We start from the raw sequence: 21,396 nt of genomic DNA on the forward strand, positions 1-21,396 counted from the left end.
GACCTTGAAAAACGGAACTCAGGCGGAAACAGATTTATTAAGTTTGTAGCTGCATCTATAGTGTGCTTTACTCTTTTCCCTGAATAAAGTTTCCTATCCTGTCTGTTGTTAAAGTGCACTGTGCACTGTTTGTTCTATAGTGTTATACAGAATTTCTAACACAAAATAAACATATAAACCTTAGAAACATAACAATATAAGTTCAGTCTAAATAATTATCGAATCAGCAATTTACACATTTCCTATTTTCCTGAATATTTCCTTGCTGATCAACGTGATATGCAGAGAAAAAAAGGACATTTTAGGAATTGTAGAATTTGTCACAGATTTGTGACAAACCTGGTAGCACATATATTCAGGTAATAGGTATATTTTTTAATTTGTCATTTCACGTGATTTGCAAATTTAGCAGTAAGTAACAGAGATGAATGGTTACTGTATTGAATGGTTGAGGGGGTGGAATTCATCACAGTAGGCGTTAAGAGGGTTGCTGTAATTGGGCAGTGGAGGCACAGCAACAGGAGGAAGAAGAGAACTTAGGGGACTTGCTGTCTCAGAGCCAGAGGGATTCTTTGCCCTCTGCATCCCTAGGAGGCAGAGAAGAAATACAAAAAGAAAGGATGGGGTTCTGGCAGAGAAGTGGGAGAGAAAATAGGGCAAGCTTCAAAGGGGGATGTTTCACCCCTCCCAAATGGACGTAGGTGGGCACTGTTTTCCTTAGCGGCACCAAGGACTTGGGGTCCTCTGCTGTGGGCAATTTGTAGCTAATGGGGTGCTTTAATGCTCAGATGCCTACATAAGGATCCTAGGATTGAGGTCATCAAAGAGAGAGACCACTATTGGAGGTCACCCTATTACATACCCAATACAAGAATAAAATGGCTGATCTACTACCACCACCACAGAGACCAAAATGTTGCCCTTTGAGGGGGTGCTGCATAAGAACCTCTTTGCTGCATTTCCTAATGGTGACAGAATCCCCACGTGCATAGTTTTTTATTCCGGGTCCAGGGCTGATGCAGACGTGTCAGAAGTGAGGACCCCCTGGGCTATTGGCTAACCAGGCTGGACCACTCTCCACAGCTTGCACAGTATGCGCTGGAGCCCCTGGCTTGCCCTGCAGTCAGTGGGCTCCCTGAGAGGGCCTTCAGCACAGAGGAGGTTTTGTTACGGAGAAGATAATTCACCTGTCCCCTGACAGTGTGGACCGATTCACTTTAATTTATTACAGGTACTTAAGCAGCACCGATAAATTACACAGCACTTTACATATATATTGTACATTCACATCAGTCCCTGCCCTCAAGGAGCTTACAATCTAAGGTCCCTAACTCACATTCATACATACACATTCTAGGGCATGTTTTGACAGCAGCCAATTAACCTACCAGTATGTCTTTGGAGTGTGGGAGGAAACCCACACAGGCACAAGGAGAACTTGCAGCAGAATAGACTCCCCAGCTATGCACAGCTAGGACCTTGATGTGATTAGCAGGATCTTCAGCTGGACTGCCAGGCAGGGCAGCAACCCTTCTTGCTGGGAACCTCTCATTCTGGGGAAGAACACTGCTCTCCCAGGCTCCAGACTATTTATTCATTCTCCCCAGCCACCATCTGGGCACCTACCTCCAGGGATTGGTTGGAGCTGCATAAATATTCAGACTGCAATTTGATTCTCCCATTCACTACCTCCTGGAAGCCTCCAGAACACAGGGGGAAGCAATCAAACTTGTAACCTGCAGAGCCCAGAGCAGACCAAAATAATCACATACTTCTCTGATGATTACAGGGGAGCTACAAGAACTAAATTTGCATAGCCTCACCAGCAACTCTGTAAAGGGTGCTACAAATATCTCCTCATGACATCTCTGTGTGTTGCATACAGCACTATGTACATTGCAATCCCTTTATTCAGTATGTAGTTACATGCATTTGTAATGTGTTTGGGGTGCGTTTAGAGTCCATTATTTTTTTTTTTTTCTTTTACTGAGTTGCATTTACTTGCATTTCCAGTGTGTTCTGATACATTTAAAAGAGAAGTAAAGATTTTTGTATACGCCGCTGATGACGTCATCTGTGCACGTGCTCTGAAAGAACGGCCACCCATGCTGTTTCTTCAGACCCCTGTGCCATGATCGGCGGCTCCCACACGCATGCGCGGGAATGACGTCACGTGCCTCCGGCCAGTCACACAGCCAGAATCCATGGACGCGGAAGGAAGACCGGCGAAGGTGGATCCGGCCTCCAGCGGTGACAATGAGGGCTTTGTTTGCAGGTCAGTTTCACAAAACATGCTAGTATGCGATGCATACTAGCACATTATGCCTTTACTTTGCAAGTCAGCAAGAAGAAAAAAAAAGGCAGTGTTTACTTCCTCTTAAAGCGGAGTTCCACTTAAAAAAAAAATTAAAAGTCGGCAGCTACAAATACTGCAGCTGCTGACTTTTAATATTCAGACACTTACCTGTCCCAGTGTCCAGCGATGCGGGGGGACGAAGTCCCGCTTGTCTCCCCCCCCCCTTCTCTCTGGCATTGTCACTGTGGGTGCCCAGCTGTGGATTCACAGCCGGGCACGCACTGCGCATGTGCGAGCTGTGCGACACGCCGTGAGTGGCCGGGCAATTGTCTAGGACCTGTGACGTGTCCCAGATGATTGCCAAGAGGGAGGGGGGAGAGGTGATCTCCCTTCCGGAGGAAGTGGGAGCTGGAACCCTCTAAAGAGAGGGTACCCCCCCCCCCAAAAAATGACATGCCAAATGTGTCATATCAGGGGGTCACTTCTCTTAAAGTGGAAGTTCCATTTTTGGGTGGAACTCCGCTTTAAGCTGGATACACACTATACAACTTTTGTTGTTAGATTTTTTTTAGATTTACCTTCAACTATGTAGTACAAGGGCTGATAGCATACAAATTGAAAGTGTTTAGGTTTGACCTCATATTATATGGTTTTGGTAAATCTAAAGAAAATTGTATAGTGTGTATCCAGCTTTAAACACGTATCCAACACACGTCAATGTTCATGCAAAAAGCGTGCAATTTCTGGTTGTGAATGGGCCCTGAAGTGCACATGATAGCATTGCAATGATGTGAACTAGGCTCACTGGAATCCATTCATGTTTCTCCCCCATACACTAATGCCCGGTACACACGATGAGATTATCGGACAAATGATTTTTTTTTTTTAATGCTAATCTCAGATCGAATCTGATGAATTTACTAAAGTCACGAAAATTCCTGTATGACAGAAAAAAAATTCAGAAGTGATGTCATGTGTTGTATTGCATTTTCGAATGACAGCTGTACTGATTGAATGAAAATCGCACGATCTGGTGTCTTACGAAAAAAAAAAAAATTGTGCACATCCGATAGACTAATAATATCGGATGAACTGTCACAATCGGCTCTTGAAAGCTCTATACTAACGATCCGATTATCGTTCGATTGCTTCAAAAGTGGTATTTTCCGTACGATTTTCTGATCGTTTGTCCGAGGCATTACACACACGTCACACTGTTGTGTGTGGAGAGCCCCTCTGTGGAGTCAGGGTTATGTGTGAGGGGGCGGGGTCAGTGATAAGGAGGCGGGGCGGTGAGGGGGTGAGCCCCGCCCAGCAGAGGGCGTGTGACAGGAAGTGATTGCAGTGTCTATAGATGTATTGAATGGTGACATGTGAGCGGCAGACGGAGGAAGGATCGCTCTGCACTGAGGACAGACATGAGTGAGAGCTGCTGAGCGCCTAGGTAAGGAGTGACGGACGTACACGGGACAGTGATCGGTGTGTGTGTGGGCGTCATCTCCGGGGAGATCGCAGGAAGGATGGTGGCGGTGGGGGGGCCGCCTGTGTCCATTGATGATAAGGCCACGTGCTCCGCACAATGGAACCCATCTCCGGGACAGACACGTGTACCGACACTCCTCTCCCCTCATTTAAAGGGGACGTGCATGCTTATTGGCAGCGCAGCAATACACGCTGTGTACACAGTGGGGCGCTCTACTGCAGTGTGTTGGGGGTCTTCTGTACACATGTGTTGGCACTGCCATGCAATGCCCTTTACACCTGAGTATTGTGCCATTCCTGAGAGCTGTAGTAAACCTAGACATTTATTATATGGTGGTGGCTGCATTATTTTATTTTTTAGATTTTTTTATCTTTTAATTATTATTATTATTATTATTATTATTTACTGTGGTGATCCGGCCAGTAAAGCCCGGTACAGACAGGCCAGAAATGTGCCCCCATGTGTGTACAGCTGTCTATTCAACAGAAGCCAGTCTAACCAACGGCATGCTGGGAAATCAGCACTTGCAGCCAATGGCTGTGAGCACAGATCAGTGTATTCTGGTGGAGGGGCCATAGGGCAGCAGGAAAGATCCCTACATCAACATCATGCTTGTTGATCTGTGTCCCCCCTCCCCCATTCAAAAGAACAAGCTCGCCTGCAGGTGTAGCAGTTAGGATGAGAAAAGCCATTTAACACTAGCAGGGGTGCTTACAATGATCAGCTTTTATTTATCTAAAAGGGGGGGGGTAATTATTTGCTGTAAGGTTTCATGCACACGAGACACCGGTGCAAACTCTGCTGAACACATGTTTTTAAAAGCTGAAACCGGCGTTTAAAAACGCCCATTTTGCCGCGTTTGCATGCCGCATTTTACCGCGTTTGCGTCTAGAAGCGTTTAGTTAAAGTGGATGTAAACCCAATGTCATCCTTTCTAAACTACTGCCATAGGGGTTATCTATAAGGATATACATGCCTCCTGTATGTATCTTTACTTGTCAAATGTCTCCCCTCTGTCTGTTATTAGACCCGAAAAACTGCAGATTCTGTGGGTGGGTCTGTTGTCTGGAGCTCGGTGGGTGGAGTCGTGATGTCAGTAGACTCCCCGCCCACCTCTACACTCCCCTTGTCAATATGCATTTTCTCCTACTTAGAAGAAGGTTCCAGCACTACTTCTGGTGTGACTTCAGCACTACTTCTGTCTTGTCCTTACTTTTTTTCTGCCAGGAAAATACCTTACACAGCCCACTTCCTGTTTATTGTGTGGTAAAAAGCCTAGGCTTATGACATCATGCGCATCTCTCTCTCAAGTTGGCCAGGAAGGGAGGCGGGATGAGTCTTAAAAGGGCCAATGAGAGCTGCAGAGCTGGAGGTGTGCCTCTGTGTAAATCCAGGAAGTGAACAGGTAGCAGCTTCAGCTGCCCACAGTTAAAATGGATGCACCCAGACTTAGTGGAGGGAGATTTCTGCTGCATATTTGTCAACTACAGAATCACAGTATATATAAAATAATATGCAAAGTGGTTGGAGAGAAGCTTCAGAATGGCAAATATGTTTTTTATTAGAAATTCTGTGAGCAGACTGCAGTTCCTCTTTAAATGTAAGAATGCTCAGGGTGAAGAGTCCTGTTCTCCGCTGAACACTGGGATGCTTATCACCTGTTGCCTGAAAAAGTACCTGAGTTTTCTTGGAGGAGAATAGACTTTAGCGGGAGCGGCTGCAGATATGTGTATACGTGTGTTTCAGACACTCCCATTTAAAGATGAATTCCTGAAAAAAAAAAAAATCTTGTCGTCCTTGTCTATCGGTGAGAAGAGTGGAGATATACTTGGCTAAGTACCGCTCCTACCCCCTCCCCCCCAATAGTCTAACATTCTTGTGCGGTGGACTGTTCCTGACATCATCCCACCCATAGACTGGCTCTGGACATGAGGATGACAGGAACAGTCCATTGCTGGATGTGGGGTGCTCTGTTGTCTGGAGGATTGAAGGATCAGGTGAGTACAGCCTTTCTGTGTGCCCCTGGACAAAATGAGCAGTTAACCTATGCAGTGTGGGTACAATCCTACTGCATGGGGTAAAAAAGAGTTCTGCTTTAAAAGTCCATATTGCCAGCCAGGCACAATTCTGCACTTGTACTACAAGGAAAATGTGCTAATAAAATGCCTTTACTTTCTTGCCTATGCTCACACGAAGGGTCCATTCACACCAGCCGCTGCGCTACAACACATCGGCTGGTGCAGGGTGCGGTCCGGCAGGATCACTGTGATGCCAATGCACCAATCTTGAAACATCACACTGTTCACTTTTTTTTTTACAAACTTTATTGAGATGTCACACACTAATTTCATGAAGTCCAATTAGGCGCCTTTCACACAGACGACTGTTCTGCCGCAGTTAAAAGCATATAATATGTTCTGTGAAATTCAAGACTCCGGGCACTGCGATCAGCTGCATTTGTACAGTCAGATTACCTGCGTTTACATGCGGTTAGCTGCGTTTATACAATCTTGCCATTTCTGATGTGCTTCCTGTTGCTTTTCTTTCCTTGTTGCCGCTGCTATCCGCAGGAGAAATAGTACACTGCGATTACCTGCGGATGTGCTCCTGGACACAGTCAATTCTATTTTTTTTCTATCCGCACCAAACCGCATGTAACTAAATTGTAGCTAAACACAGTGTGTGAATGGGGCCGTAGGAAAGCATTGTGTGCTTTTAGCTGCAGTAGAAAACTAGAAAATCTGCAGCTAAAAGCACAATTCTATCCGTCTGTGTGAAAGGGGCCTTAGTCGGCAAGCGGTGCAAGGCAGGCGTTTGCCTCACACTGTGCTGTACTGGAAAAAAAAAAAAAATAATGCATGCAGTACTTTTTTCAGGACACACCACTGTCCAATCAGATTGTTGCAATCTCCCTTGGATCTAACAACAACTACATAGCATGAGGGCCTGCCAGATTGATTGGACAGTTTAGGCAGTTCCTTATGATGGTCAAACACACTTCAACTATAAGACCCCTTTCACACTGGGGCGGTTTGCAGGCGTTATTGCGCTAAAAATAGCGCCTGCAAACCGCCCCTAAACAGCCTCCGCTGTTTGTTCAGTGTGAAAGCCCGAGGGCTTTCACACTGAAGCGGTGCGCTGGCAGGAGAAGAAAAAATCTCCTGTCAGCCGCTTCTTTGGAGCGGTGAAGGAGCGGTGTATTCACCGCTTCTAAACCGCTCCTGCCCTTTGAAATCAATGGGACAGCGCGGCTATAGCCGCGCTATACGAGGGGTTTTAACCCTTTTTCGGCCGCCAGCGGGGGGTTAAAACCGCACCGCTAGCGGCCGAATACCGCGCTAAATATAGCGCTGTTTTACCACCGACGCCCCCCTACCGCCCCAGTGTGAAAGGGGCCTTATTATCTGATCGATGTGTGATTGATCAAAAATATTGCATCAAAAGCCAACTGACTAGCCAGAACCTCCCTTCTGATCAATTGTATGGTTAGATTGTAACGTGTATTTTGTGGCTAACATCCACACTATAAAACCTGAGGACCAACTAAACAAACACTTCAAATAGTAAATGCAGTGGACCCTTTCTTTATGTATTTGATGGTGGATCTAAAGGAGATTGCACATTCTGATTGTATAGTGCTTGGTAAGCTTAAAGGTGAACATAGACCATTCAATCTGATTGTGCAATCACCTTTAGGTCTATGCAGTTGTCTGGATACAATTTGAAAGCATGCCCTCTTCAAGCTTTGGTAAATCTAAAGAAGATTGTACAGATTTTTTATTATTTATTTGCACACTTGAAGATCAGGCCTTTTTCTGCACTTTTTGTTTACACGTAGCAATCAGTATTTTTTGCTAGAAAATGACTTAGAACCCACCAACATTATATATTTTGTTAAAGCAGAGGTCCTAGAGAATAAAATGGTGGGTGTTGCAATTTTTTTTTTTTTTATGTCACCCGGTATTAGCGTATTAGGTAATTCTTGTGGGAAAAAAAATACATGGTTTTTGAATTTTAATGCATAAAAACACAATATAATGCCCATCTATTTAAAAAAATTTTTTTTTTTGTAAAATACAAAAGGTTATGTGCCGCCAAGTAAATAGATACCAAACATGACACGCTTTGACCACTTCAGCCCCAGAAGGATTTACCCCCTTCCTGACCAGAGCATTTTTTGAGATTCAGCACTGCATTGCTTTAGCTGACAATTGCGTGGTCGTGCGACATTGTACCCAAACAAAGTTGAGCCCTTCTTTTTTTTTTTTTTTTTTTTTTTTTTTTTTAACCCACAAATGGAGGTGTCTTTTGGTTGTATTTGCTCACCTCTGTGGTTTCTTATTTTTTGTGCTATAAACAAAAAAAGACCAACAAGTAAAAAAATATGGCATTTTTTCTATAATAGCCCCCAAAAATATATTAACAAAATTTTAGGCCAATATGTTTTCTTCTGCATATTTTTGGTAAAAAAAAAATCCCAATAAGTGTATATTGATTGGTTTGCGCACAAGTTATAGCGCACTACAAAATAGCGGATAGATTTATGGCATTTTAGTTATAATTTTTTTTTTTTACTAGTAATGGTGGCGATCTTTGACTTTTTTTTTTTTTTTTTTTTATTTATCGGACTGCGACATTATGGCGGACAGATCGGACACTTTTGACACTATTTTGGGACCATTGACATTTATACAGCGATCAGAGCTACAAAAAGCCACTGATTATTGTATAAATGACGCTGGCAGGGAAGGGGTTAAACACTAGGGGGCGATCAAGGGGTTAAGCGTGTTCCCTGTATGTGTTCTAACTGTAGGGGGATGGGCTCACTGCTCCCGATGACAGGGAGCAGTAGATCCCTGTCATGTTGCTAGGCAGAACAGGGAAATGCCTTGTTTACATTGCATCTCCTCGTTCTGCCTCTCCTCGCCGCAAACGCAGGTCGCCAGCGAATGTCAAGTTTGCGGGACACGCTCCCGTGGCGGCAAATTCAAAGGGACGTACGGATACACCCTTTTGCCTGCCTGTGTCATTCTGCTTACGTAAATCGGCGTATGGCGGTTGGCAAGTGGTTAAAATTGCACACGCCCATGCATCGGTGACAAACTGTAAATTTTACTATCCATCAACCTTTACAGGTTACCACTTTAGATTTACAGAGGTCTGGTGCTAGAATAATGTTTGTGCGTGTTGCGTGCGAGCACAGGGGGATGGGGAACTTCAATTAAAAAAAAATTCATTATTTTAATTTTACACTGTCACTTTTTTTTTTTTCTCTTTTCTCTTTCAAATTATTTTATTGATTTTTCGCAAGAAAATACAAGATACAATTAAGATATTGTACGTCGTGCAACGACGTAGTGTGTATATTCAAAACAAAGGATTTTCAAAAATAAACTATACCTAACAGTTAGCAGCTTGTCATTGGATTAAATGCAATTAAATGAGCATAGGTGTAGAAATATATTGTACTGTAGTTAGAAAATTATACATATAAGGCCCCTTCTCCCATCGCAGCACCCCAGTTGGGATATTTATTTATTTATTTATTTTTTTTCTTCACGTTTATTATCAGCAATAAGCAGTGACAGGTACTCTTTATGGAGAGTTCTGGGATCTATTTAAACACCGCGCTCAGCTAATGCAAATAAACATAAGAACATCAATATGTCAAATCAAAAAAATGCAAAATAGTTCACAATGATATATTAACAGTCCCACTCTGTTGTGAAATAAAGTGCTCGTGCATAGATCAAACTGAAGGTGCTCCAATTCGGTGTGCAAACAATGGTGCCCCACATGGATGTGCACTCACCCTTATGACTTGACCACCTATCCCTAGAATGGTCACTTGCACTTTTGGGGACAATGTAATCCAGGTCAGCTATGCTTGGAATAGTCCTCCATGGATAGGGAGAAAGAACGACAGAGGGGGGCTCTGTAAAACCGTAATTTATTTTCAATAGGATGTAAATAAATGGTCTCACATTTTCTGGTGCCTGGCACCCGGTGTGATCAGCATGTATTATAATTTCGGGATAGCCGCCCAGTCTGTTTTGGATGCCCCTGTGTTGCAGTGAGGCTCGGTTCCCTGAGATCGTATTTCCGGGCGGATGTGCGGTAGAGATGAAGCCTTGGTGCGTTTTCAGCCATTAGAAACGGCCGTCGTCTGGAAGCTCTAGATCAGTGATGGTGAACCTTGGCACTCCAGATGTTTTGGAACTACATTTCCCATGATGCTCATGCACTCTGCAGTGTAGTTGAGCATCATGGGACATGTAGTTCCAAAACATCTTGGGTGCGAAGGTTCGCCATCACTGCTCTAGAGCTTCCAGATGACGGCCATTCCTATTGTCTGAAACGCGCTGAGGCTTATTCACGTCATCATGACTATACATTCACAAGTGACCATTTTAGCGACAGGTGGTCAACTCATAAGGGTGATTGCACATCCACGTGGGGCACCATTGTTTGCACACTGAACTGGAGCACCTTTTTAATTTGATCTACACATGAGCACTTGTCTCTGATTACCTCTATCGTCAGCCTGTGTAAAGTGCCGGCTGGCCGCTTGAATCTCCCAGTGGGAATGCAGAACATGGGAAAAGCCATGGCGGAGGGAGGGCCCTTTCACACTGGGGCGGTTTGCAGGCGCTATTGTGCTAATAATAGCGCCTGCAAACCGACCCGAAAGTGCCGCTGCTTTGATTCCAGTGTGAAGCTGGAGCAATGCGCTGGCAGGACGGTAAAAAAAGTCCTGCTAGCAGCATCTTCGGAGTGGTGAAGGAGCGGAGTGTATACTGCTCCTGACCATTGAAATCAGTGGGACGGCGCGGCTATACCACCGCCAATGCCCCTCTGTAGAGGCACTTTACGGTGGTTTTTAACCCTTTCTCGGCCGCTAGCGGGGGGTAAAACTGCCCCGCTAGCGGCCGAATACCGGCGGTAAAGCGCCGCTTACAATAGCGGCGCTTTACCGCCGACCCCCGCCTCAGTGTGAAAGGGGCCTTATAGGATGGCAATGTGTGGCAGTTGGTGCTCTGCAGTGATATTAATTCTAAATGGCACCAAGCACACCTTCCACATGCAGCAGCACTGTAGTGCAGCACACAATAACGCAGTACCATGTGGTGTGGTGCTTTCTGGTGAGTTAGGCAGCCCACTCTAGTGAATAGGCTGAATTGGTGCACCCAGACATTACATGGGCATTACTGTGGCAGCGGGTGAAGCCAGCCTGGGGAGATTATTGGCAGTGGTACATGGCTGATTTTCTGTTTTTTCTAGCTGACAATTTGTCGTCTTAGCTTTTCAGTTTCCTGGCACTGTGAAGAAGTGCACTAATAAGGCATGTGTAGACAGCCATTAAATCACCCAGCAAACGCAGAGCGGCAGGTTGCCATTTACTCCAATGATGGATGGCAGTTTGAAGGCTGCATTTGACCTGCTTTTCATTGCATTTCTTTGAACGCAGGTCCCCTGGAGATGTTTGCATTGCAGACGAGGCAGGTGACAGGTCAGGCACAGTTTTTTTGCTGTATGCTCTGTTCAAATAAAAAGGTGAGAGTTTGACAGTAGTGCCCATCTACATGAGACCCTAAAGGGGATCCCTTCACTAAAAATCACATCAGCATGGAGCATCATGTTACATTCATTTTGTTAGGACTTAAGAATTTAGCTTTTTCTTAAGCCTGCTTCCACCTCCATTCTAAGCCTATTCTAACTACCCTTTGATAGGAAAGATATCTTATTCTGAGGACGCTCTGGTCCAGTCACATGATCTTTCCCTTGGACGACTTCAGTGAGGAGGAGACAGCGGCTGATGTCACCTGTAGGCTTACTATGGGGCATCCGTTGTGGGCTGTCCCTCATATATGCTGAAGCGATGAGGTCCAATCATGTGGCTGGACCTGAGCGCCTTCAGAATAGGCAAGTATAGTCCTCTTTCCTTTACAGGGTAGTTAGAATAGGCTTAGAATGGGGGTGCAAACAGGTTTAAGTATAGTTAGAATTTAACTGGAGTTACACTTTAAACTGCAAATGCAGCTGGACAGGGATGGTCAATGATGATGCCAATCATGGCACATTCAAGTATCTGCAGGGTAGTGGTGTGGGCTTTATTGGTAAAGCAGGTTGTGACTAGGTGACCGAACACCTCCTGGCTGCCGTTGAAAGCTCCCTGAAAAACAATGCACCTCAGATCGTTCTTCAGAGAGCGACATGTGTAAATAGCCCTTAAAGTGGTTGTTAAGCCACTATAATCTATTCATGCCCTCTCCCCCGTTATATTACAATGTGTCCCAGTGTCTGATCTATATATATTTAAAAAGAAAAAATACAGATTTTCTCCCAGCGCTCATGTGACTCATCGGCTCTCTCCTCTTCCCGGCTGACAGCTATAGCGGGCAGGGTCAAGCACTCCCGCTGACATCAGCCAGAGAGGAGGAGTCACATGAGCCCTGGGAGACGCATTGATATAAGGTACAATCTGCATTTTTTTATTATATAGATCAGACACTGGGACACATTGTTGTTTAATACTAGTTTTTAAAGCAGCAGGAGGGGAAGGGACGGGCACTGTCAGGAGCGGGCAGGGAGGGGGAGAGAAGGACCACGGATGACAGAGGCACGTAAACTGACCACGGTGTCAGGGCTCAGCAGTCATGATAAACCGTGGTCAGTTTACAGGGGGCAGGCAGAACCAGGCAGGTTCAGCCAGGTATTTCAGGTGTTACAGGGGGCCAAATTACACAACACAAGCACTGTGCTGTGCAACATGCTTTAAGGGAACAGGATCTAGCTCTGTAAAGAAAAAATGAGTATACATACCTTTTCTGAAGCCGATCCGACCTGATCTCCAGTGGCGGAAGCTCTGCAGAGGACATGGTCGTCAAAGGCTGTGAAATGAATGGGAAATGATGTCGCCCATAGACCTACTATGTAGGATCTGTTGTCGGACGTGTCCTCTGCACCCGCCTCCACAGTGAAGCTGCAGCTGACAGGTCAGTGTGGGATCGGGTCGCCTGCAGAAAAGGTACGTATACTGATATTATTATTTATTATTTTTTTTTTTTTTTTCTTCACAGGGCTAGAGAGGTTAGTGTTAGATCGTCGATTTCTGTAGATGCGGGGATTTTAGTTTTCTAGGGTGGACTTCTACTTTAAAGTCCATCGATTTTAACTGCTTACTAAAACAGTTTCATGTGCATGCTGTGAATGATGACTCACAGTTGCTGGTGCTCTCACTGGAAATATCAAATGGCTGGGGTTAGAACTGATCAGATGTGCAGCACCATGGCAACTGCAGATCAAACAGAGGCTAAGATGGCAGCTTCCTTGGTTGTAAAGGAAATGGGGGGGGGGGGGGTAGTGCCAATTAAAATGCCGTATTAAGCTAAGTCATGACTAGTTAATATCTTAACTGTAGTGACTGTGACATTTCTGAGGCCGGATGGGTTGAGGCTCGTAGAAGGAATGTATCTGTAACTACACCTTGCATTTCAACTTTCACTTGGGCTCTAGTAGTACTCTGTTGCTGACTCAACCAATTTTTGAAGAAGGTTTCCTATGCCTGGGTTAAAGCAACATCATCACTTTGTCCCTTCTGGAGCTAATGAAACCATCTGCAGGAGTCTACACTGGGTATAAGACTCTCCCGTTCAGTACATCCCGTGTGAAGACACATATTGCAATCTAAAATTTCCTGTTACCCCCCCAGATCAGCAGATTTCATCGCAGCGACTCATAGCCTATTTAGAGCTAGTACACTTGGACATGTGTGGTTAGTTCTGACGCCAGTTTGTGAAAAAAATTTTGACAATGTGTTTGAATTCTAAATTGGATCTCATGGAACTGTGTACATTCAAACTGACTCTATTTTTCTGTGTACACTAAACCTGTTGGATTGCACTGCATATGTAAAAGAGAAATGTGAGATTTAAAAAAATAGTCCTACTCCCCTACATAGATGCAACCGAGAACTGAGTAATCAAAGACCTCTGATCACTCGGTGTTCAGCGAGCAGAGAGCTGGTGACTGTCAGTTACCGGCTCCATGCTATGCCTCTCCAGCACTCACTGAGCTGTGGAGAGGCTGAACCAGCCGCTCAAGAATCTGGCAGATTTAAAGTTGGGATCCCTCCAGAGTCTAAAGCTGCTGAGGGACTTCAGACTGCATTTTTCATTTTTCTAGCAATAAAATATATTATATATAGATATAGATATAGATAGATTTGACAGTTCAAAATCACATAACAAGTAATTGCACCCCATTTGCGACAATGGACCTGTTAAAATCGTTGCAACTTTGAAAAGGTTCCTGGATGACTGAAATTCTGCGATTTCATTGTGACCTGCATAGACTTTTGTTAAATGAGGCTGCAATAAAATCACACTGATCTGTGACTTTGAAATCGCGCTGAAGCAGCACAATTTCTAAGCCGCACTGGGGTGAACCAGGGCTTAGGTGTGGTCTTGCATAATGTAATTTTTGCTGAGGCTTATAGTTCCTGTGCTCACTTTAGGCCTTGCATTGGCCTGCAGATGTTTTTTCATGCAAAGAATGTCATCTAGACCTGTCCTGTAGTATTAAAAGAACTCCCTTAGTAACTCATCCCAATAAGGATTTTAAAGGTAATTTCAAACGCTGTGCTTTTTTGCCGTAGAAAGTGTAGGGCCAGGTTTACACATATGCAAATTGAATTTGCATGACAAGAGTGTGACCGTCTCTCAATGGAGCTGGTTCACACAGCTCCGCGGTGGCCACGGTCTGCATTTAGAAAGGGTCCTGTGCGTTTTTTGGTTCCGATTCAGGTGCAAATTCGGACCTGAATCTGTGAACAGGGACACCAGACCCCATGCTGTGAGCCACGGCCGCACATGCGTGAACCCGGTCTTAGGTCTCTTTCATCACGTAGGCAATGCCTGTGTGGTCTTAGGATCAGAGTAATGACCTCAGCTGGTCAGGGTCTTCTCTAGAAACCTCTGCCAGCAGCCATGTCTCAGAGTGGTAGATGGAGTATTCAGTACAAATTGTAGGAACATTTCCATAGCAGTGTCTTTTAGCCTTGGGACAGATCTGTTTAAAATGCAATTCACAGTTCATTTTCTTGTGTTGTCAGTTGGGAGCCTGCGGTAACTCATAAAATATTAATTATAGACCCTTAATACTGCAGTATGCTTTATTTTTTTTTTTTTTTGGTTTAATGTTTAGAGTGCCCATCAGGTTTGACAAAGAAAAGGAAACCAACTGTGAAGACCTTTTGTTTTGTTAATTTAATCAAAAGTTCAACAAGAATGTGATTGCTTTCAAGGCGCTATGGAGAAATTCTAAGCTCTGGAATGGTGTGAAACTGGAAAATTTGGAAGTCATCTAAATGTCACGAAGACAGAGAGAAACTATAAATTTCTTACCTATTGTTTTTGGATGAACTTGCTTTATCCTGGAATTGAGGCACTCTTGAAGGAGACGTACAGGCAAAGCTCGTTTGACTGTCCTCCTTATGTGGATCACAGGAATGCAGTTTGTTCCACACTCCTGTGACCCGTTTTCAGCAGACAGCGGGTTAAAGCTGGCTGTTGGCTGATGACACAGAGCCGGTCTTGGCTTTGGAAAGATTGTGACTTTATGGTCGGATTACACCCACATGCCTTGACCAGCACCAGACTCTGATTCTCGGCAAGCTGCTGAGAGCCTGAGCTGGCCACCCCCCCCCCCCCCCCCGCAGCCCAGCGTTCCAGTGAGATTGGGGGGTCACCAGCTCTCTGCTCAGGGAGCTGTGAGAACCGAGTGATCGGCAGTGTTTGATCAATTGGTTCTCAGACTTAGAGCTGGTGGAGCACAGATGCAGCATCAGAGCGATGCTGCATCCACCTAGGTAGGTATGATTCTTTAAAAAAAAATAATAATCCATTCACATACTTCTCTTTTTAAGCCTTGCTCACATGGGCCAAAAATTGGCTGGTTGAGCAGGAACCTGCTGACTTTCAGCCCATGTGTACAGCTGTCTGTTCTACAGTAGCCGGTCTCATGTCCAGCTTCTGTCAAACAGGAATGCTGGGAAACCAGCATCTGATCAGTGTGTTCTAGTGGGGGGCAGTCCCCCTGCCAGAGCAAAATATTACAGCGCACACATGCAAAAAAGACATTTGCCTCCAGCAGGGCTAGTTTAAAACACCTAGACAATTTCAAAAAATATTATCAAAAAGTTCTCCCATATAGAAGAGTGTATTGCTCTCATGGTTCAGAGAAGTAGGATCTCCCAATCTATGGATAGTGTAGGACCCACTAATCATGGGGTACTTTGTCGCAGTAAGTGGGCTTAGCACCATATAGCAATATGGTGACCAAATCCCCATATTTTTTGATAATATCTTTTGAAATTGTCTAGGTGTTTTAAACTAGCCCTGCTGGAGGTAAATGTCTTTTTTGCATGTGTGCGCTGTAATATTTTGCTCTGCTGTATAGTCTTATGGCTGCACCAGCATTAATGCATCTTTTAGGGTGTGCCCCCCAAATATCTTGTTAGTCCCCCTGCCAGAACACAATGCCAGATTAACATCATTTGTGTTTTTTGACAGGGATATTTGTGTGTTGTGTGGTGGTGGTGTTTGTGGGTTTTTTTTTTTTTTTTCTTTTTTTTCCTCTTTCCTTCAGGCCCATCCCGACCAACCCCCCCCCCCCCCCCCCCCATGTTGACCGAAAAAAAAACAACAAAAAAAAACTTCTAGTGTGTACCAGGTTTTAGACATTTGCTTGCCTTTGTATTTCTCCCCCCCCCCCCCCCCCCCCCCCCAAACTTGAAGTGGAAGTAAATGCTACATATAAATGTTAGAAACCACTGCTTCCCCTTCCCTCGTCTCCCTACCTATGCTGTGTAGTGCTGATAAAAAAAAAAAAAAAAATCTGTGTAAATACCATAATCCATCAGCAGAACGCGGGTGCAATCTCAGGCTCCTGCAGACTGTCAGTGTATCTGTCTGCTCATACCTTGTAAGGAAAGGCAGTTAAAACTGAAAGGAAGCATCAATGAATTGCCTAGAGCAGTATTTCTCAACTCCAGTCCTCAAGGTGCCCCAACAGGTCATGTGGTAATTACTAAAGCAGTAAAATTGATCTTATCTCCTGTGTAAAATAATAGCCTAAAAAACATGACCTGTTGGGGCGCCTTGAGGACTGCAGTTAAGAAACACTGACCTAGAGCGTTTAACTGCACCCTGGTAGTTCACTGAGAATTGCAAGTCTTCGACCTCAAAGGCTGTCGGTACTTGTAGGTTTCCCATTCACAGAAATCTGCATGAACAATGCAGGGAGAGGACAATGGGGTGATGGGGTGGGCTGCTGCAACAGTACCTTTTTAGAAAAGGTGGACTTGCCCTATGTTCACACCTATGCGTTTTTTTTTTTTTAAGTGCGTTTTGCAGTTTGCAAAAATGCACTGCAGTCCATTTAACATTGTTTCCTATGGTACTCTATGTGCTTTGCGGCCGGTGAGTTTTTTGGAAAGGGTCGGGGACTTTTTTCCCGCTATTTACGGCTAATAGTCTTCAATTGAGCTGCACCAGAAACGCAAGTGGTGCATTTTTAATATGTTTTATGGTTCTTATTTTACCACTGTATATAGCTGGTTGCTAAGCAGGGGGCCGGGAAGCTGGCCGCCACATCCTTAACCGATGAGTCATCAGCTGTCAGCTAAAAGCTGAATGTAAAAAACAATAACAATTGCCCCCCCCGCCCTTCGGGTCTAGTATGGATTCCGAGGGGACCTCCACTCCACAAATAAAAAATGGCGTGGGGTTGTTGGTTTATTTATTTATTTTTTTTTGGGGTTCTTTTTGCGGGAAGGTGAAGACAGCTATTAATAAAGGAATTTGTCAAAAACCGGCTCTTGTGTTTTTATTACATTTCACTGCTCTTTTGGTGAATGGGTAGGGATACAATGTATCCGTTACCCATTCACATGGGGGGGTCGGGATCTAGGGGTCCCCTTCTTAAAGGGGGGGGCTTCCAGATTCCGATAAGCCTACAGACCCAGACAACCACCGGCTACGGTTGTCGTGAAGTGGCCTTTGTCCTCATTAACATGAAGGTAAAGGTGCTTTGGGGTTGGGGCACAGAGCCCACTCCCACCCCCCCCCCCCCCCCCATGTTAAGGGCATGCGGCCTTGTATGGTTCAGGAGGAGGGGCGCTTGCTTGTCCCCTCCCTTTCCTGATCTGTCGGGCGGCATGCTCGGATAAGATCTGGTATGGATTTTGGCGGGACCTCACGCCCCCCCTTTTTTTTTTCACACATTTTTTTTGCCAGGAATTTCTTTTTTTTTTTTTTTTTTTTTTTTTTTTTTTACATCCAGCTTTGAGTCATCGGTTAAGGATGCAGCGGCCGGTTTCCCGGCCCCCTCCTTAGCAACCAGCTATATACAGTATGTTTTGGCAGTGCGTTTTAAAGAGGGGGGGAAAAAAATGTAAAATGCTTGAACTGCATGCAAAAACGCATAAACGCTGGTTTAAAAAATGCATTGAAAAATGCATCAAACGCACCCCATAGATGTGAACCTAGACTTGTGAACTCCTTTAAGCATACGTGTATATTTTGTTTACATCCGCTTTGAGGCTTATGCTGTATGTCATTAATTACTTTTCTTATAGTCCTATATTGTTTGGGTGGGTATTTGGCTATAGCAGTTGATAGTTTCCATGGTTGGATGCAGAGCATCTGATGTCTTGGTACTAGAGCAGCTGATAGGAGAGCATCGGCATTCAACATGCTGGTTTCCCACCAATGCTATTCCTTGAAAATTGGAGCTATGCAAAATGGCACTGTTGCCCATAGCAGGCATCAAAGGTTAAGCTTATGCCCCAATGATGGAGCCTAGGTATCTTGTTGCAAAATGCAATCGCTTCCGTTTTCCAACCTCTAAATTTACCAAGTGTTCCTAAGTGAATTTCCATGTAGGGTGGACTTAACGGTACACTTTTATAAAGGGTGATGAGCATGGGTGTTAAATACTTTCAGGCTTATTTAGTTGGCACGTTTTTACGCTGAAGTTTAAATTAAAATATTTTAAGCACAACAGCTTTAGTCTTATTACCTCCCACCTTGTGCAGGCAGTTGGATCCTGGAGAAATCTTCACTGCAGGGATGGCGGTCCTCTTCCTGGCTCTGAACATCCAATATACAGACGGTTAATAGCTTCAGGCTTTGGGCTGAGCTGCTGTGAAAATGTTCCTGATGGAAACCCACCCCATGCACCCTCCTCCATTGAGAAACCTTCTTTCCTTGCTTTTTACTACATGATCTGTGAATAGGGAGAGAATCCTGTGACTCTCCAAACTCATTCCCCATTTACAGATGGCGTTACAGGCAATGAAAGTACGTTTCCCAATGGAGGAGAGGGCAGGTCCTCATCAGGAACTTTATTCTATTAAATTTAGCCTGGAGCCCAAAGCTATTAAGCCCATGCACACCTGACGTTCAGAACCAGGAAGTGGACCGGCATCTCTGCAGCAAAGATTTTCCAGGATCCAGCTGTTTGCACAACGGTGGACATCCTTTATTCTCCTTCAGTAAGTTATGGCCCCAATCGCTGTAGAGCTAAAAATCTTTCTTAAACTACTTCAGCTTTAGGTGCAGCATCCCATAACAGCAATTCATATTTATTTCTCACTCCTGTGACTGCAACATTCTTTTCTTGCTGTCATTTACTATTGCTCCCTGTATTATTATCTGTTTCCTGAAAAGCCTATTTTATAGTCTCATTCCATAAATCATGTTCCAAATATACTTCCTTGGATGATTGATTGGGGATGCTTCAAGATGTTAATTGTCTTTGTTTTTTAGCCTGATTCTAGTGGAGGATAATTGCAATTCACCCTCTATTTACAGGGAGAAAACGGCAGAATCAGTCGGGTGGCGAAGAATATGGCTAAGGAGATACGAGGACAGTATGAACCTGTAGCTGAAATTGGGGTTGGCGCTTACGGCACGGTGTACAAGGCAAGAGATCTGCAAAGTGGAAAATTTGTGGCCCTCAAAAATGTGCGAGTGCAGACAAACGAGAATGGACTTCCCCTCTCTACTGTCAGAGAGGTAGCGCTGCTGAAACGCCTTGAGCACTTTGACCATCCAAACATTGTAAAGTGAGTAAATGCAGTAGATCCGTTTTCTATGGAGGGTAGACTGTGTCTTCTGCGTCTGTCTAATGAGCAACACTGTTTGCACAAGGGTGTGCGTTTCCTGTGGCATTTCACCTTTGCTGTAATGATTGAGCTTCTTAAGTAAAAAATACAGCATGACATCTAGATTGTAATCTAAGGTCTGCTTCATAGGAGACTGATTTATCAGCTTTGTGTGTTTGCTAACCTTTTGAATCATCTTATCTCAACTTCAATGGCAAGAGGTTTCCGTTAGCGTTCCCAGTTCCAGAAAAAGGTTGCTCTGCTCACCTGTCCCTTTCTGCCCTCTCCGTCACAGAGCTTGTATTACTACACTCTCGCAATGCATTGCTGTCTGTGAATGGGTGTTGGAGCCATTGAATGACAGGATCTCTACAGCCCATTCACAAAACGTGATGCATTGTGGGAGTGTAGTTATACGAGTTCTTGTGAATGGTGGGGAGGGATGAAGGGGGGGGGGGAGGGGGCGGCAGAACAACTTTTCTCAGTAGCGGTGGCTGCAATTAACTCTCAGCTGTGGAAAACAGCCGCTTGGGGCAGTATCTCGTGGCTATGGAGGAGGCACAACAGGGATGAAGCCAACAGGATACACCCCATTACATGTATGTATGGTGCTGTATCCCAAATGGAACCCTTAAACTTCACCTTTTTAAGGCCTTGTTCACAGGGGTGTACTTAAGCATACAATTGTGCAAGGGCTGTGTTTGCCTGCATAGGGATGCACAGGTGTTCTATGCATCTGCTTGCAGGCAGTCCTGTTCATGTAAGTGGTGATGCAATGGCTGCACAGACACAGCTGCTGCTTCCAATTCAGGGTCTGCGCGGGTGTTGGTGCGTGTCCCCAAACTCGGCATGGTCTGCGCTTGGGGATACCCACCCACACAGATATCTAATTGGGAGCAGTGGCTGTGTCCCAATCGACATGAATTGGACTGCCTGCACGTGGGCAAACATGGCCCTGGCAAGGGGGTACACTTAGGTATGCCCATGTGAATGAGGCCTTACTGTGTTGTAGCTGAACTCCCAAGTTATTTCTGCAGCACAAGAAACGTGCTGGCAGCACACCATAGAATCCTTCATAATTAAAACTTGTTCCAAATCCAATCTAAACAAGAGTCGATTCACAGGGGTTGATTTACTAAGACCTGGGGAGAGCAAAATTACAGGTCCTTTTCATAGTTGCATTGTTCGGTTAAAAAAACACTGGTCCATCTTCAGTTCAAGCCTCTGTGCTGCCTGTGTGTGTCGGCACATATAACGGCTGGACAAGTCCTTAGTGGGGAGTGAGTGCAGCTTTTGCTCCAGAACACCTCCAGAAAGTAATAGAAGTCACTGCAAAAAAATAAAGTGTATGGAAAAAAAAGCACGCATATTCTCTTTGGATTTAGTCTATCTCTTCTATTAGTGGTAATAGCAGTTTTATGGGGAGGAGATGCTTTTGTTATGCCATCC

At 44.7% G+C, this 21,396-nt stretch overlaps 1 protein-coding gene across 1 annotated transcript in view; it reads left to right on the forward strand.

The window, feature by feature from the left end:
* The first annotated feature begins 3,583 nt into the window (after positions 1-3,583).
* Positions 3,584-21,396, forward strand: part of CDK4 (cyclin dependent kinase 4) — an 82,954-nt gene continuing 65,141 nt past the window's right edge. Inside the window, exons 1-2 of the mRNA XM_073613733.1 lie at positions 3,584-3,740; positions 19,655-19,908. Of these exons, the coding sequence (XP_073469834.1) occupies positions 19,691-19,908 (218 nt within the window). The 5' untranslated portion in view covers positions 3,584-3,740; positions 19,655-19,690. The remainder of the gene's footprint in view (positions 3,741-19,654; positions 19,909-21,396) is intronic.

This window comes from Aquarana catesbeiana, linkage group LG02, assembly GCF_042186555.1.
Source record: "Aquarana catesbeiana isolate 2022-GZ linkage group LG02, ASM4218655v1, whole genome shotgun sequence".
Classification (NCBI taxonomy): Eukaryota; Metazoa; Chordata; class Amphibia; order Anura; family Ranidae; genus Aquarana; species Aquarana catesbeiana.